The sequence below is a fragment of the Chelmon rostratus genome, chromosome 10, assembly GCF_017976325.1.
Source record: "Chelmon rostratus isolate fCheRos1 chromosome 10, fCheRos1.pri, whole genome shotgun sequence".
Lineage (NCBI taxonomy): Eukaryota > Metazoa > Chordata > Actinopteri > Chaetodontiformes > Chaetodontidae > Chelmon > Chelmon rostratus.
Window position 1 is genome coordinate 2,806,270 of NC_055667.1, and position 18,234 is coordinate 2,824,503.

An 18,234-nucleotide genomic window follows, 5' to 3' on the forward strand; every position below is an offset into this window, starting at 1 on the left:
TTGCATTGTGGGTCTTGTACACATCATTACACAAAGGTGAAGAGCTGTCCATCGTGATTCTGACAGTGTTGAAGTAGTGCAGTGCTAAATCCCCGAGGTAACCTTCCTGTAGAAACTGAACAGCTAAGTGCAGATGCTGCGTGTACCTTTTGTTCAGTCTCCAGGAAGCGAGCCAGGTCGTCAGTGTCGAGGTGGTCTTTGAGGTTGCTGTAGGTGAGCATGAGGAGGTACAGATCCCTGCGGGTCGACATCATCTTGTAGAAGGAGCAGAACTCCTCGAAGCCCAACGTCCCCTGGTTGTCATCTGTATCCGCCTCCTACACAGCAGGTACAAGGAACAGTTTTAATTTAGTGTATTTTTCCCAACAAAGATTCCAAGATTCTTTGACAGACTTTCAACAACTACTCCTAAAAACATACAACAGTCTTTGGACAGCTGGTTTAGATGACAAAGCACTTGACACACATGTCGTGCTGTTTTAGTCATAGACTGACAAAACTGTGCACTAATTAGCTTTTTGTCGAGACTGAGTACTCAAACCTCGGCACACAAGCAAGATCAAAATCCATCAGACAGATTCTATTCTAAAAGAACTGACACTGGCAATTGGCTTAAGCAGTCTCGTACCCGAATCACAGCCACTCAAAAACAAGAGCAACAAGAGCTAAAGACGATTAAACCACACAGAGGCTCATTTTTACGGAGAAAAACATGGAAGAGTGGTTTATTCCACAAACTGTATCCAAACTGTCCAAACCAGTTTCAGAGTTAGACAAAAAATGTCAAGATCCAATTTAACTTTTCTGAGTATTTATAAACTATAAAAGTCCCAATTTGGTGACAGCATCCATCTGCAAGCAAGACTCAGACATGCAATGCAAGCACTGCAAGGTCTGTAGGCTGTATGCTTGTCCAGTCAGCCACACCACCAGGCCACAGCAAAGACAGTCTGACCTGCAGGGGTTACACACATACTGAAAAGCCATTAATAATTATTTTTGAGCACAAGTATCTTGTGTTTAAATTAACTAAAAGCACACACAACCCAAACCTGCCAATAGATAAATTCAGGAATCAGACTAAATACAATGGAATTGGCCCCTACACCAACTGCTGCTGTCATTTATTTCTGACACTTTCCCCCTGGGTTAAGCTCCTCGGGCCACAGGGTGCAGCTGGGGCTATGGCTCCAGTACTGTTGGTGCTGCAGGTGTGGTACTGGGAAAATGACAAAGGCACGCAGGAAAAAAGACACTGGATGGATTAAGGTAATTGGAGAAAAAAAGTAATTATTCTTTTCTTTATTTGTTGATGAAAATATACTTTTCGTTCAATAAAGTCTTAGTCTCATTGTGTCTCATTACATCTCATTCTTTTCATAAAGAAGTTCATTTGAGAACATATTTCATCAACATTTACATTAACCAGTGTAACACTAGTTTGGAGATGAAGTTTTAAGTCATCATCATCTTTATGTATGCACTCACTTAAATGTTTTCAGCTCATGTTACAACGGTTGGGTTTCTACTTGTAACGAGCTGGAAAGATACTGAGGCAGGCTATAAAAGGCTGCAGCTATGTTTGTGTACTAGAACGAGGTTAACGGGAGCACTGCAGAGGGTCACACCACGACCCGTGTAATCCTTTCCTCAGTTTACTGAGACAGTCTGTGACCAGCGCCATATGCCAAGCAGGACTAGAGGCGGCCACTCACTGTTGGGCGATGACGTCTTTGCTAGTTGGAGCTTGGCTGAGCAGCTCTGTACACTATACACAGTGGGCTTAGGAACGGATTTTAGAGAGACACAGTGGATGATGTTAGTATTCAACAAGCCCAAATTACTTTCATCAAAATATATTCAGTGTGGCTACTCACATGAACCTGAGACCAGACACTGGCAGTAACTCAATAAAACTACACAGAAATGATACCGTTCCAATTGAAGAGAAAAGTCATATGCAATGAAGTGGAAAGACAAATGAAAAAAGCTCTGCACATGCTAACTGAAATGTATTTCATACTTGGTGGAGAAGCCTTGGCTTGCAGTGACAGCATCAACATGTTTCCTGTACGAAGAAACTAATCTCACACAGTGTTTACATGGGATTTGACTGATTCTTCCACAGGCCGTTCCATCACCTTAAATTTCTTTCTCTGGGACCTACTGAAAGTCTCCTTTGCAGTATGTTTTGGGTGGTTGTCCTGCTGGAAAAGTCCACCCATGTGACGCGTCTTGCAATGAACAGAGACAAGCTTTGGGGGTATCCATTTCCATCCATCCTTTTTCAATAAAAAACCCAGAGAAGACCTGGTCTACAGGCTTCCCAAAATGTTGTGAAGCAAATGTTAAACGAGCTTCAACATGTCTCTTCTTCAGTAATGTGATGGGTGTGATAATCTTCCAATGTGCATGAAGACCGTGGTGGTGGAATGCATTGTCTGTGTTGTCTCTGTGGCAACTGTACTGGCTGCTTCCAGGTCTTTCTGGTGCTCATTTCATGTGGTCCTTGGCTCTCGGGCTACTCTTCTGACTAATGTTATGACTGCCCAGTTGGAAATATTGCAAGGAGCTCGTGTGTGTGGTCAGTCGGAGTAATGTTCCTTCCTCTTGTGGATAATGGCCCCAATGATGCTTACAGGAACAGTTAGAAATCCATAAGTAACCAGTGGCATTGCAACGCTGCTTATCTTGTTGCCTCAACCCATAATGAGATGTTTCCTGCATAACAACTTGGTAAACGATGATTTATTTATTTGCATTCAGAGGCGGACAACCCTTTTTCAAAGAGAGGAAGGACTAACCTACCAACATGCGCTAACCCAGCTGATTGTAATGAGCACATGGATGAGAGCTAATTACTGGAATCTGTACTTTTTCTTATCTTATTATATTATCTTTCTTATCTTTACCACCATCTTTTATGGATTGGAATGTTTCAATTTCTTTAATCTGTGCAATTTTATTGAGTTAATTCCAATGTGTGGTCTCAGGTTCATGGTGAATAGCTGAATTAGAAATATGTTAATTGAAAATGTTGGTATGTTGAAGTTTCTCCTGCCTTCCTTTCATACAAGACAAATGAAGTGTTGCACTGGACCTGCTGCCTGAATAGCTGCTGACCTTCCCACATCTTAAGAACATTATATATATATACACACATTATATACATTATGTATATAGAACTGTTTATATCAAGCACTTGAAAATGTGTCGGTGGCGTACCATGAGCGTCTGCACTGATACAAGTCCATCTGATTGGATCAGTACATGTCGAGGAGGGAATACATAGCTTTACACAGTGTTAAATTGGCCTTTTAAGGGACTTTCTACTTTGCTAGCTATTTTGTCCACAGTGTAAGCATCAGTATCAGAAAACAACAGCAGCTCCTGTAAGGATGAGTTTGTAGCAGAATGCACACATCAATGACTGCAGCAGAAAAGGGGGCGTGCAGTCTGGCGTACAGACCATACTGAGGCCATTAGTCCCGTTCACTAATTAGATAAACGTATTGGCGTGGGTCTTGTGAGCCCTTACTCCCTAAAACTTGCTACACTAACACGTTTACCCTCCTACCCGTCACCACCATGTTCTCTGCGTGACACAGCTGATGCACAGAAAGCCAAATGACTCAGAGACACAAGCCAAACACTTCATGTCCCCAGACTCAGCTGTTGGCTTTGCACACATCACTTAGCTGTCACCTAGTTGTGACTGAGTGACACACAAGTGACAGGCACAGATGCATACAGACAGTATTACTCATATGGCGGAAGTTATTAGAGAAGTCTTCTCTGAGCAAACAGCACTTTGTTGTGGCAAGTTTGCAGTGATGCAGACTCATTTTCATGTTATCTTTTATATCTACAAGAATCAGTGATGACCAACAATGACAAGGTGAAAACACATAAAAACACTCTGAGGTGAAGGAATTCTTGTCAGAAGCAATACTCTCATTCAGGACACATCTTCGCCACAGGAGTATAGCTAAGTAGTGGAAGCACAGCTGGAGAACAGAGTCTCTTTATTGGACAGAAAACATCAATCTAGCCTTATTCATTCCCATTCATTATGCATGAACCCATGCACTTAAGTTGTTAGCGGGCTTGTGCTCTGTGTTTTAGCTCGACAACTAATATGGATTAATTCATCACTTAGAATTACAGCTTCCTCTTCCTACCAAGCTTTCCCTCCGCATGTACATCTGCACGTCTCTGCCGTAATAAATCATTGAGCACAGCTTCTGCCGGAGAAGCCTGCTTCGCTCTCATCATCAACTCCAACTATCACACCCGACAAGCTTCCTGTGACTCATGTACACCAATAGCATGCCATGTCTCTGGCTCTGTCAACACAGAACTAGGAAAGATCTTCAGGCCACGTCACAGAATTAATACACAACTCCAAGCCCAGACAGAAACACACTTCCCTGATTTACTTTATGATTAGGGTGGTGAGGTTCAGGGACTCTGATGACTCTGATATTAACTCTAGCAATTCAAAAAGAAAACAAAGTTGTGATAAGTCACAGTCTGGCTCACCCAAATTACAACTGTCACGTACCGTTATCTAGCCATGATTATAGCTTTGGTTGCTGTTGCCTTTGAGAGATCAGTGCCGAACATTTCTGCCTCCACCCCAAAATAATGGAAAGTTCACTGAAAAGCAATTGACAGCAATTTTAACTTCTTATTTTCAGCCAGCGTGGATTGCCATGAAATTCTGTATCCCATGGATTGACAATACATTCATGCTTACACTCATACTGTACACCGCTCGAAATCCTGGATTCTCATGAATCAATTAGTGGAAGCCATTTCAAGATACAATCACAACAGGAGGCACAATAAACGCCAACAGCAGACAACCAACCATGTTTAAAATTAATGCTAAATCAACGCAACTCGCCAACTACTTCTCTCTGTGATCCACACTCAAAAAAAAACATCAACAAAGTCCCACATGATCCACTGCAGTGCATATTTAGTCAATAGCAAGATAGTAATCCACAGAAAGCTGTTTTCTCCTTTCCTGTGTGCTTGTGCTCTTTGCAGTCTAAGGGAAGTTTTCCAGCGAATAGGTCCCACATATATCATATATCATATATCATATAGTCATCTGCATGCATCGATTTGCAAAAAATATTCAGGCTGAAAAAAAATCTTCTATTTCAGTGTGTTCAAACTCGTATTACTCAATGTAAGCATCATTTGCATTGTGTCACCTTTCAAAAGAGACCAAAACCATGCATGTACTCCAAATGGTTCAAGGACAGCTATCAGTTTACTTTGGGTATGTCTTAGAGAGGTGTTTTTGGCTCATTTTTACTGGAATGGTAAGGGGGAAGGATTCAAACTGAAAACTGAACTGTCAGTACAGATCCAACTGGAGTTAAGTTCTTTGTTTTTTTTAATCTTATAAAAAAAAGTTTACATCTGTTTACTTTAGTATTTTGGATCTTCACTCCACCCACTTTGCCTTTCTAGTGAACACAGCTCTAAAACAACTGCAGTGCAGTTTTCCTTTCTGGCCTCCCCCACAGTAAATCATAACAGAGGACATATGGGCTTGCGCAGGATAGTGTGTGCCTATTTCTACTTGTTTTCCATTAGAAGAAAATGTCTGCAGGAGTCGGTCTCTGACACAAGAGTAGATGAGTAGAGTAGATGAAATAAAGATCAAAATGAGCTGGTTTCCATGCAGAAAATGCAGACATGGTATTGAAAAGTATTTTAGGTATAATCATTCACGTTAGTTAGTTACTATATACAACATTATTCACAGACTTACTGGACTGTGATTTTCCATTCAGGCACACCATCTGACTGAATTAAATTATCTAGGGGCCAGTCACACAGTGCTTTAAATGCAGAATGGTTGAAGGTTGGTCAGTAACAGCTGAGAGATTCAGTTCTTTCCACTCTGCTTCTGTTTCTAGGTTTCCCCTGTGTTATTGTGAGTCAGTGTCTTAATTGAACATTTGAGAGATAAACCCCCTGGCACACATCCGGGAGAATCATAAACACTTGGAAATGTACCCAAGACATACTAATTTGGACTAAATTACACCCAAAAAAATGGTGCAGTTAGCAGGAACTACACTTGGCATTTTAATAACTGGACAATTTTAGAAAGCAAAAGGTGAAGAGGTTTTGCTTAATTATGTTTCTGTGAGGTGAACACAAACAGAAAAAGTGCATGGGGAGGAACGGCCACAACAAAAGGACTGAAAGTCAGTGCTACTGCATCTTTCACTGGGGCTGGTGATCATGTTAGTGAGGGGGGGCAGGCACTCCAGACTCGGCAAAGGCTGCTGCTGACTGACATCTATAAACTGAAAATGATGTGCAGTCCACAGTGTAGGTTCTGGATGGATGTAGGAAGTCTAAGATGGTTGTTCCCTCAGTTTGCTAATTTTCTCGCAGCAGGTTGACATGAGCTGACATTACTTGGAACTATCATGTCCAGTGTGTGATTACACATACATATGCTGGAATGTAGACATGTTATACATATTGGAGTTGAAAGGCTATGGTCATATTTGTATATTCTTGTTATGCGAGTTCCTATTTTCTGCTTTTGCTTGCGTTTTTTTAAATTATTCATCTTCTATCATTCCATTTTCTCTCTTATCTTATTTGTTTTTGTGACTTATCTGACTTACCTGCTGTCACTGACACTGTAATTTCCCTTTGGGATTAAAACACTATTTTTCTGTTAATTTATGTTTCGCCAGGACACTTGTTGTTCATGAACATGTACAAAAGATCTCTTTTTTAAAGATAAATAACTGTATGTATTCTACACTGTAACAAAGGACAGCTTACTGGGAAAGTACACTTTCTGCACAAAGCTTAACAATGGTAGCATGGAGCAGTCTCCTTCCCTTTTTGAAGCTGTTTTTCATTCATCTTCAGCATGTTCCTAAATGTTTAAACATATGTAATGCTTACTAATGAAATTAGTGGTAAAAGAACCTGTTTTACTTATTATAATTACACAATAATTATATGTTAGTCAATCACAGATATGTACTGTGTTGTCACACACACTCAGCTGCTAGTTTATTATGTCCACCTAGCTAAATGCAGACAAATCCAACAGCATCACAATAACTCTTACCTTTATTAGCTTATAATGATCAGTTTTTGTGTTTTAGGGAGATGCTGATTGTTTCTAATCATGCTGCAGGCTAGAGTTTGTATTGCTCTTTAACTTGACATGCTATACTGACAGGTGTTTCCAATAATTTGATTACCCATATTGACATAAATACATAGGACACACTATTTCTCAGTATGATAGAGCTATGCATCTTATAGGATTGTGAAAGCCTGGCAATTTATCCTCATTAATATGCAAAACATATGTAGCAATGTGCTCTGAAATGTGATCAGACTATTTACAGTGCTGTTACACTCATCACTTAACATCATCAAGCAGGGAAACAGGTTTTCTCCCTCCACGGTAAGTAGGTTAAGCCAAGAAACTAGTCGAGAGATTGACAACACACAAATCTTCATGAATGTACACACCCACACCCGCACATACACATACACACACAGGCAGATCGGTCCCTGGTGTCTTTAGCCCGTGTTACACCGGAGGCCATCTGTGTCCCAGCAGCACCATATGGGTGACCGCCAACAGGCCACTGGCCATAGTGATAGCAAGCTGGCTCTCTGCTCTGCAGGAGTAAGGCTAAACAACATGCTTAACATGGCAGCATGCTAATCCTCTAAAGCGGAGGACAGTTAGTGGCTGAGCCGTGTGTGAGCCAACATCTGCAGCAGGAGCAATCAGTCAGAGTGTCTTTTCTGTGGATCTGTCATATTGGTTTTCATTAGTTTAAACTCATCATATTTCTATTCTTCTTTGGTAATGCAGTTGTTCTGTGTGTGCCATGTTATTTATAAATATATAACTTTTACGCAGCAAAATTTCTTGAAGCCAGCAAAACCTGACAGTTTGTTGGTACACTCTGGACTTTGGCTGGCAGAGCTTCATGTGGTTTCAAAACTTTCTTACCAGAACTCAAACCTAAAAAACACACACTGTAATACACACACCGCTGTTGTTTCTGTACCTTGAACATCTGCTTGACCTTCTGTCGGGGCAGGTTGACATTGAGCTTGTGTAGGAGCTGGAGGACCTCACTGATGCTTAAGCTGCCGTCACCATTTTTATCAGCCTCGGTGAATGTCTGCTTCAGCCATGTGATGAGACGGTGGGTTCAGGAAAGTCACCATGAACGATTGTTATTGTTGCTGCTTTTGGTGAAGAGTGACGATCCAGGGCATAAAGTGTCGATGTAATAGACAAACTCTTTTGAAAAAATACAACTCTTCATAGATTTTAGCCACATATATATGTTGATCATGACACTCTAGGTTATATAAAACATATCCTTTACAGCTAGTCGTTACTAGTCCTCAAATCACCACCCATTATCACACAAGGTGCACCCTGCTGTACAACTGAAGGATATTGGTCCCGGGTCCGCTGCCTCTTGGCCAGGCTGTCCTCATCACTGATGCCAGCCATCAGATATTTGAGGCCTGTGATCCAGGTCCGCGCCTCCTCTCCAGTGCCGGACACCAGGTCCAGGGACTCCATGTGCTCTCCGTAGTACAGACTGAAGCAGCAGTTGGGGTCGAAGCTGCCCTCTGCATAGCGCTGGAAGATCTCCGACTGCTTGCCCTCGCACACCTCTCGGATGGAGTCGATGGAGACTGTTGGTGCAAACAGGAAGTCAGCGAGTAAGTTAATGGTAGGTGCTTTTACTTTTCGTGGGTTTTTTCAATGTTATGTTACTTTCTACCTCTACTGTACCAGTTAACTAGTAATAGTATTTTGTTAGTATTTGATATGCAAAACATTTGATCAGGTTCTAAAATATGACACAGTTTTATTGATTAAAGTATAGCTACAACAGTAAAATGCTGCTCACACAGTACATCTTCATTAATGATCGTATAATAAATTATCATACTATCATTAATTATGTATTATCATTGATAATACAACTCTCTGGTAGAGGCCGTTTTGTCACGTTTGTATTTTGTAATATTTAGTAGCAGATGTTAGCAGACATTTAGTCGTAATTGAGCACTTTTAAACAGTGTTACTGCTACTTGTACTTGTGTAAAAATTCTTCATACTTCCACCAGTGGGGTCAGCAGACCTCCAGGTTTACATGAAGTGTCAAAAACTGATAAAAATAAAACATATTTTAAAAACAAGGGAGCAAAAGTCTTGAGTATTCTAATGGTTTTGAGAATTTCCACCTGGCCAAATAGTGAATGAACTGTTGTGGGCATAGGCATCGTTTAATGGAGACATTCTTCAGTCTGATTTCATGCTTTATGATTCAGAGGACTAAAATACTAAACTCAATGAGTAGTGCCCAGAGAGCTCTGTTTATTAAGATGCAACATTTATGAGATTGTAATCACATTTTACCGGAAGACACTGCCTCGAGCCATTCATTAGTTTTCCCCATGACAGAAAGCACATGATAAGCACTTTGGTTTCTTGTTCAGAACCAGATTCATTACACAAAAACCCTCCAAACCGAGAGGATAAAGAACACCAACACACATCCTGTGTCTCCATTTACCTCTGTCCAACAGCCATACCATATACTGCATTGATGAAACAATTACACTAACACTCATTCACAATGCCCACTGCATCATTCATAATGCAGTGGTATAGCTGCACACACGCATACGCACACGCAGTATAGAGTATAGAACCTGTGGTTCAGAGACAGCTGTACTGGATGTCAAAGATGGCATCAACATGACACTCGACATGCTGCTGTTGTGTGCTCCCATGTGACTGTCACTGTTCTTCACAAACCCTGCAGCTGGAGATGCTACATGTGCCGCTCCTGACTGCAGCACTTTTATTAATTATGCAGTAGTATACACCAGGTATCTGCTAGATAATGGTAACCACTACTACGCTGTGGAATATTTGATGAGTTGCTCGTGGCAACACTTGAGGGTGATGAGGTCAGTTGAGCAGACCTCAGGGACTGACTCCTGTTGGTGCTTTTGTTGACCATCTAAACTTTAGTGCCAAAATTTCCACTTGTACATTTGAGATATTACAATACGAATAATAAGCAGCCTGCACAACATGGACACCATTATAACTTTGGATCGTGAAAGTAAACTTTGCTAATAACACTTTTGAATGCCGGACTGTTATGTTATGGTATTACAGCTTTTTTCTAAAGGATCTGAATACGTCTTCCACCATTGCAAAGGCACCATTTAAAACAAACTTTATTTATGTCACACTGTTTATACAGTGATATCATAGCAAATACCAATAGCAATTTATAAAGCACACAGGAGCAATTTTGTGTGCTTTAGGTAAAGCAAAACAAAAGAGCATCCATATACAGTATAAAACATCATTTAAAGATGCAAAAAACGCATAAAATATTAATTAAAAACAGACTAAATTAAAAGATACTATAATAAGAAAGCACAAAGTACATAGAATATAATGAAAACAAAGTGGAAGTAGCCTTGATTGTGTGTTTTCACTCTTTTGAACAGCAAACAGAGAACAGTAGAGCAATATTAGAATACAGCAGGAACACTGTGCAAGTTTCAGAGCTTAATCATCAGCACACCGGAAGAGAAATGTTTTTAATCTGGATCCTTGGCTATATTCTTAGGATGATAGAAGGCTGTTTTAGTGAAAGTGAGATCTGAGGAGAAGATAGAATACCAACATTTCAAACGTAATGCTAATTTTCTTTGTTACCAGACTTTGGCTCGTCCAATTACTTATCTGCACTGAACAAACACAGTAAGGCCACTGGGCTGAAGTCATCTGGCGAGAGAGCTATGCAGATATATCTGTGCATCGTCTGCATAACTATGGTAATCAATGTTATTGCTCTGCAGAATCTAGTCCAAAGGCAGCATGTAGAGATTAAACAGAGGAGGTCTGAGACCTGATCCCCAGGGGATTCCACATGTCAAAGCCACTCGATCAGACTCATTAGTGCCAATGGTGGCAAAGCAGCTCTGGCTCTCTAAATAAGACCTGACCCGACACAATGTTCCAAAATATTCAGCAGTATCCCATGATCTACAGTGTCAAGGGCTGCACTGAGACATAGAACCAAGACTGATTTTTTTCTACCTGATTCAATATGCAGTCGTAGATCGTATAGCTGTTTCAGTACTGTGAGGTCAGAACCCTGATCAAAATGACCACTTGAGTTCACCAAATTGCTGAGATGACTGAGAACTTTCTCAAAAGATCTTAGCTATAAAACAAAGATTTGAGACAGACCTATAGCTATTTAATGGGTATCCAGTTCCATTTCTAAGAGTGGCTTTATTTCTGCTATTTTTAGTGAGTTTGAGAAAGTGCCTGATAGCACTGAGCCATTATCTACAGCTGTGCTAGAGGCTCTGTGAGGCTGTATGTGGACACAGCAGAGCTTTGAGCTACATTGTAATGTATGTATGATGTGAACCATGTTCACCATCTTAGTTCAGCAGCGCTAAACTCAAAGTACAGCTATCTGTGTCACTTTCCAGTAGTAAGTCTGATGCTGCATTTTATTCCTTGGACTTTTTTGTAAATTGACTTATCCTCTGCTGGAAATGTGAGACAAGACTCGGTCGACGAATCCTAAGGCAGGCCATGCCTTTGCCATTGTAGGATTAGTAATATAGGGTTCAGACTTCTAGTAGCCTCCCAGAAATAGATTTTAATCAGGCTTCTGATTGGCCAGCATGGATTCAGGGTCAGGATTTCATTGCTGACTGCTGGTTTGGCATGCTCTTGACAGAATCGAAATCCAACACATTCTCTTTATTTTACTGTTTTTCAAAAAAATTCAAAATGGTGGAAAATCCACGGCGGCAGACTTTGGTGGTCCAGGAGGCTTTGGTGTACAACACATTCTGTGGACCTTCAAATTACGGTGTGAGGAACGTGGCCTTTTCAAAATTGATTCAATTTTTGGCTCTTAATTGGCTTTTAATTACAGCACCGCCATGTGGCCAATCAGCCAATGTGCACATGCTTACGTGTTATTTACAGTTATGGGGCCCAGTTTCATGTTGCTAGCTCAAGCCAGCTCACAGAAATTTGAGCCACTGTGGCAGAAACATAATCCGAAAGATAAAACAAAATAATTATAAACTGCCAAAAACAGTGTGGTTTGAGTCCCAATTAACACTATCAGACTGTACTGCTATGTTTTGTTTGTTGGCTGGTTCCTTTGGTCAAAATGTGTATTTTTGGTGGCAAATCCGCTGCCAGGAATACAGGTCTGTGTGTGAGCAGACCAGAAGCCTGCAGTGTTGCCTGTCACTCAGTCTGTCCCTGTGGGTGCTCAGCAGTAGACCACCACAGAGAGTGCCAGGAGATGTGCTGCCAGAAAAGGCTACGACGGCTACACTGTTGTACCCTCCTCCAGAGACTGAGGCGTATCAAGGTATCAAATGAGGGATGCAGGCAGCAGACAAGGTGAGGCTCGGTCAGTTGGGGTGTGACTAAAAGCTGGGAACATGTATTCATAGGAAATAGAAGACGTGACTGTCAGTCCTGACCTGACCTACAGGTGTAGAGCTAAGAGAAGACAGCGTGTCATTTCTACTTGAATTTACTGGGGTGCTAACAGTTGAAGTCATAAGCTCACATCCACTGAGGTTGAAGTCATTCAAACTCATTTAACCACTCCACAGTTTTCATGTTAAAAAACTAATGTTTTGGCAAGTCGGATAGAGAATCTACTTTGTGCATGACTCATGTAAAGTTTCCAGCTGTTGTTTCACTTTCTTATATATTTACACAGCCTGCAAAACTCCACTTGCAGACGTCCCTGTGGGTGTATTCTAAGACCTGCTGTCAAATTTACACTTGACTCAAAAAGAATAAGCCTTTTTTTATTTTTGTGGACCTCCACGAGTCTGGTTCATCCTTGGGAGCAATTTCAAAATGGCCAAGGATACCGAAACATCTGACCCAGGTTTAACAATATAAAGGCAATGCTACCAAATACCAACCATATGTATTCTGATCCAGTGGGAATGTGATGACAGAGATAAAAGCTGAAATAAATGATGAAGATTAAATGTCAGAAATTTTGAAAAAATAGTTTAACTGTCTCTGGCTAAGGTGAATGTAAACTTCCAACTTGAATTGTATGTTCAGTCTGTAAGAAGTGTGTGGAGGGTGGATTAACAGAAACGAAGCCATGTTCTAAGTGCGCTGCTCCCACTCTGATGTGTGAAAGTAGCTTATATCTGTTTTACTCATCCAACCGTGAAAGCTTGAAGATTTAGGATAAATTCCATGACTTAGTTTTTAGGTCTCAGTATTTAGCCTGTAAAGTGTGTGTGTGTCATTTTCATTTAGTGGCAAGTGTGTGTAAGACACTGTTTGGGCAGATTAAAGCTGATGAATAATTAAGTCGACTTAAGAAGCTTATTAAATCCAGGGCTACAGAGGAGGGAGAGCAACAGGAAACTGAGCTCTAAGCCCCCGTGAGACGCCCAGCCATACTGGAAGCTGTTCCTTTGCCTTCTTTTATTCTGCAAGGCTGCAGGAAATGCTTTGCTTTGCTTGTTGTAGATACTGTGAGGGGAAATAAAGGTCCAGTTCAAAACAACAAAAGCAGTTCCATCCCAGTGGGGATGTATGGGAGCAAGAATTAAATCTAGTAGAACTAAAAGCCTGTCAAACATAAAGAGATAGGCAGGCCAGTGGGGAGAGGCGCTGCATCATCATGGCGGCAAAAAAAAAAAAGCAAAATACAGCGGCCTTGACGGCTCAACAAACTGAGCTACACATGCAAATAGACAAAACACAAGCAAATTAATACATTTCATTTCACCAAATCTGATAACACATGCACAGAGCTTAGAAAAAACTGCTGCAGAATGAGAAAACACAAGCAAATACAGAAACGCTGCCAGCAGCACAGACGACGATGGAGACCGTTTCTAGGGGACACTAACGAGTGATGAACTTGGCTGGGACACCTTGTTGCTGTTGTTAGTGATCATAAAGTTACTGGAGTTGGCTCGATGAGTAACCGGCTGGAAAATGCGGAATGGAATGTTGGAGGATTTCTTTCTTTACCGAGGGACAACAGGCACGTCCCAGGGGCGTCCAGCCGTGTTCATCACGTTTTATCGTCCCTGGAAAGGGTTTCTGTTGTTTGTGCAGCCTTTTTTCTAAATGCTGCTTTTTGCTTGTGTTTTCTCTGTTTGCTTGTGTTTTCTTAAGCTGCAGTGCTTTGAGCTCCCAGGGCCCCCGTGCAAACACGCACAAGACTTGCCCCTGACTAAAATGAACAGATGAATAAATATTGACCTGCAGTAGCAGCACTACTACAGGTCAGAAGCTGTTTTCTGTGAGTGGGTCCCTTTTCTGTTTATCTCATTGTGAGCTGGTCAACAAGTGGCAGCAACATACGTCTATATACATATGCTGCAATGTGCTAACAATGCTGTATTTAAATGCTTGCTAAAAATCTTGTATCGTTTATTAAAGCTCAGTGCCTCGGGCCCCTTTAAGTACTAATTCTGATGATGTTACTTACCTTTTGCAGTAACAGACAGACAGAAAAGTTTTCGATCACAGTGCTGCCCAGCTCCTCCTTCAGTCTGAGCGTTCGTCAGGGATCACCCTGCTGACCAGTGTTGCCTCCCCTCATTATGTCTCACCTGAACATTTCCTTGTCGCAGTAAACGCTCTTATTTGCATACTGTGGGTAAAATATTATCTGATATATCTGATGTCTTGTCTTCAACCAAGTCTTGAGATTAGCTCATGAGCTGCTGCAGTCACTCACTATCTGTTTACAAAAAAGGCTGTGGCCATTGTCTTTTTGACAAACTGAATTCTCAAAAGTCCTCCAGGTAGAGCCTCTGGGAAGGACGATATATGGAGATTCAGAGTAAAACTAGGTGGATGTGATGCCTGGGAACATTCAATGAGCCCTTCCCAGTCACATTAAATATGGCACTGATGGCTTCCCACGAGTTTGAGCCATGAACGCACTGGAGCTGCAGGAGCATGACAGACTTGAAAAGCTATTTTCTTGTGACTGTAAGAAGGAGGAAGACACTCACTCTTGGCCTTCTCATTCTTGCGCGAGGGCCTCCAGCGGATGCAGGACTTGTGTTCGTCCAGATAGAAGAACCGCACCAGTCCCTTGGAGCCGCCGCGGAGCTTCACCATCTGGGTCCCCATCTGCATGGAGCTCATACATTTCTCCACTGCAGGCAGGAAACAAGTCAGACAGGAGAAAAAAAAAAGTTGTTACTCAGTGTGCGCTGAGACTGAAAAAAAGTGTGACAGACATGTGCATACAGAACATGTTTATATTCAAGAGACTGAGCATGTGTGTGTGTGTGTGTGTGTGTGTGTGTGTGCATGCATTTCCACAACATTCCCTGCAGAACCCAGTTGTTTACTGATGCACTCACATGAACACACAGCAATGCAAAGCAAATGTATTGGATATGCCTGTCACTGCTGACAGGCTCCCGCTTGTCTCGTGGGAGGAAGAGAAAGGGAGCGAAGATATACGACGGCGAGAAGCAATTACGAAAAGGCGTTTAACAAGACCTCTACTTCACACTGTAGACTATGACAGAGCAACAACCACAGGAAAAAAATCAATAAAAGCAGGAGCTCTTTCTGCATGTGAGGGTTCATACTGCAGCCTAAATTTAACATAAATCATTCCACACCTTCTAGGAACGAAACGACATCCAGAGAATAAGACTGGCTTTAATAAGACACGCCAAATACTTAATAGTGGCACTGAAAAAAAACAGCCAAGCCACTGTGTGTCCTTGCTATTATTTTGGGGGTGAATTTGACAGCTCCTCCACAGGAAGCCAATAGTGCGGTAATCAGGCCTGTGTGGACAGCCGCTTGCCCCTGGGCTGCGGTTACACCCTATGTGGCCATACTATCAATTATCATGTGTCTGTCACATCCTATTCAACATTTCCCCTGCAACATGCAGGAAATTAGGCCAACCCAGAACACACATGTATTTAAATAAGGTTAGCACATTACTACCACACACAATATTTAACATGGCTGCTGCTTAACACAGGTTTGCACAAACAAATAAAGGCTGGTCACAAATAAAGCTGTTTTTGTTTCTGCAAAAAATATATTGACAACACTGGAATGACTATTTGTGGTTAATCCACCATAATTTTCAAAACTAGGGAATAAAAAGGACAGCTAACATGGTATCAACATGGCATTAGAGCAGAATCTCTTTGCAGAACACAAGAAAACTAAAATGCAATGTAAAACAACGTTCTGTTGACAATCATCTTTGCATACTGAACTAATGGTACAACAATTTTCAGTACAGTCAATAAAAAAAAACTGTACTAGTGAATGGCAGCATGTTAAAGAGTTAAAAAGAGAATGTGAAGTGTGCAGAGTGGTAAAAATGACCTGACTCATGAAGAATACTACTGGTAAATCAACCCTGTTTACCTATAACAGGGTTGATTTACTACTAGTATTCTTGATGTTTCGTGCTTTCTTTGTGCTCAGTGGACACCCAAAATATGTGCTGTGTAAGTAAGTAATGCAAACCAGCAGTGATGGATTGCTCTAATTGAGCATTGATTTGGCCTGACTGTGGTCTCACTGCACTGCGCCCACCCTCCAGGGCTTTGTTAATGTAGTTCAGTCCTGTTCCCCTAACCTTATGTCCTTATGTCCTGGGCAACAATTCGATTGCAAAGTGCACAACTCCGCAGCAGCACTGCCAGTGCGATGTCGAGCCACCAGTTCATGCCAACACAAGGCTGGTTCACTACAGCGTGCACGTTAGCCGTCCATTAACAGGATAATCAGAACAGCTTGGCAAAGAAAAGCATTGTGTAAAAGGCTTCACTACTAAACGACTACACACCCACTGTAAAAGTTTTAAATGGCCAGACAGGTCAGGGGTACTTCAAAGGCGAGGTGCTTTTCATTACGTGCTACAGCTTTGTGAAATAAATTAAAAGACTTAACCAAAGAAATAAATAATAAAGAAAGAAAGAAAGATGCAACTGCAGAGTGGATAATGATGATAGTTTGAACTGGGAATGGTTAGCAGACTGCTAGCGGATGACCTGAGAGTCCAGGAGGGTTCAGAAGACAGGACAAGATGCATGCTGGTCCTAAACAACTGAGAGATTTAGAGACAAGCAGTGGTGCTTTAATCTCTTTTTAATGACACACTGAAAGCCATGTTCAGTTTTTTGTCTTCATTAGAAAATGAATCATCTCACTGTTGATTTAAATGTTGTAGAAGATGCTGCTTGAGCCACTTTAAGACTGTCACCGAGGGGCCAGCCTAATTTTTCTAGGATTATTGCAATTTGCAACTGCAATAATTTTATGGAGGATTTTCACAAAGTGCAGCATATTAACAAACACTTAACTGTTAACCTTCTATTACCCTCTGCCCCATCTGCAGGACGCAAATATGAAGTCATATTCTTAGTTAAGGATGCCAAGAGCAGCCACAGGTGCTACTAGTTTTGAGGTCCAATTATCTCATCAGCATGTCTCAGTTATCCTGATTAATGATACTTCTGTGGTGCATGACTTATTTTTAAGACAGTTACTCCACAATAAGAGTTTGATTGTCTCATTATCTCAAGATCCGTATCAGCATGGAAACATGTAGACTATTGCAGTGAATGAGCCAGTGACAGAGACAGCCTGCCCAGCAGACACAGAAAGGACCGAAGAATCAATACTGCAGCCGCCACCGTGCCCACAGAGCAACTCTTCATCACAGGGTGCCTACTGATCCCACTGTACGCACTGTGAACCAAATCCTTTCTGTGAAATTAGCCCAATACAGGGGTTTCTGACACTCCCTCAGACAAAATTGAGACATTTTGCCAATTTCAAACTCCTTTGATTCAGACAAAGTTTCTGTATAACTGCTTGGCTCTAGACAAAATTTAAGCAGATAGAAGAAAAAACTGTTTGAAAAACATATTTGGAGTCCTCAAGTTAGGAGCATGGCATCAACACGAGTCCTGAAACACTTCAAACGACCCCCCGACCGGCACGTAAGCGACACTGACTAGATTCCATGTCCTGCAATTACTGAGAGCACTGTAAAATCATTTAGTGAATTTGTGCATGAGCCATTACACAAAACACACCTCAACGAACCAATTATCAATGCTATTTGTAATTGG

The 18,234-nt window shown here is 41.4% G+C and overlaps 1 protein-coding gene across 1 annotated transcript in view; it reads right to left on the reverse strand.

Moving 5' to 3' along the window:
- plch2a (phospholipase C, eta 2a) overlaps positions 1 to 18,234 on the reverse strand; it is a 155,457-nt gene that overhangs the window by 37,576 nt on the left and 99,647 nt on the right. The window contains exons 3-6 of the mRNA XM_041945891.1: positions 15,124 to 15,270; positions 8,490 to 8,733; positions 8,088 to 8,217; positions 147 to 317 (exon numbers count right to left, since the gene is read on the reverse strand). Of these exons, the coding sequence (XP_041801825.1) occupies positions 147 to 317; positions 8,088 to 8,217; positions 8,490 to 8,733; positions 15,124 to 15,270 (692 nt within the window). The remainder of the gene's footprint in view (positions 1 to 146; positions 318 to 8,087; positions 8,218 to 8,489; positions 8,734 to 15,123; positions 15,271 to 18,234) is intronic.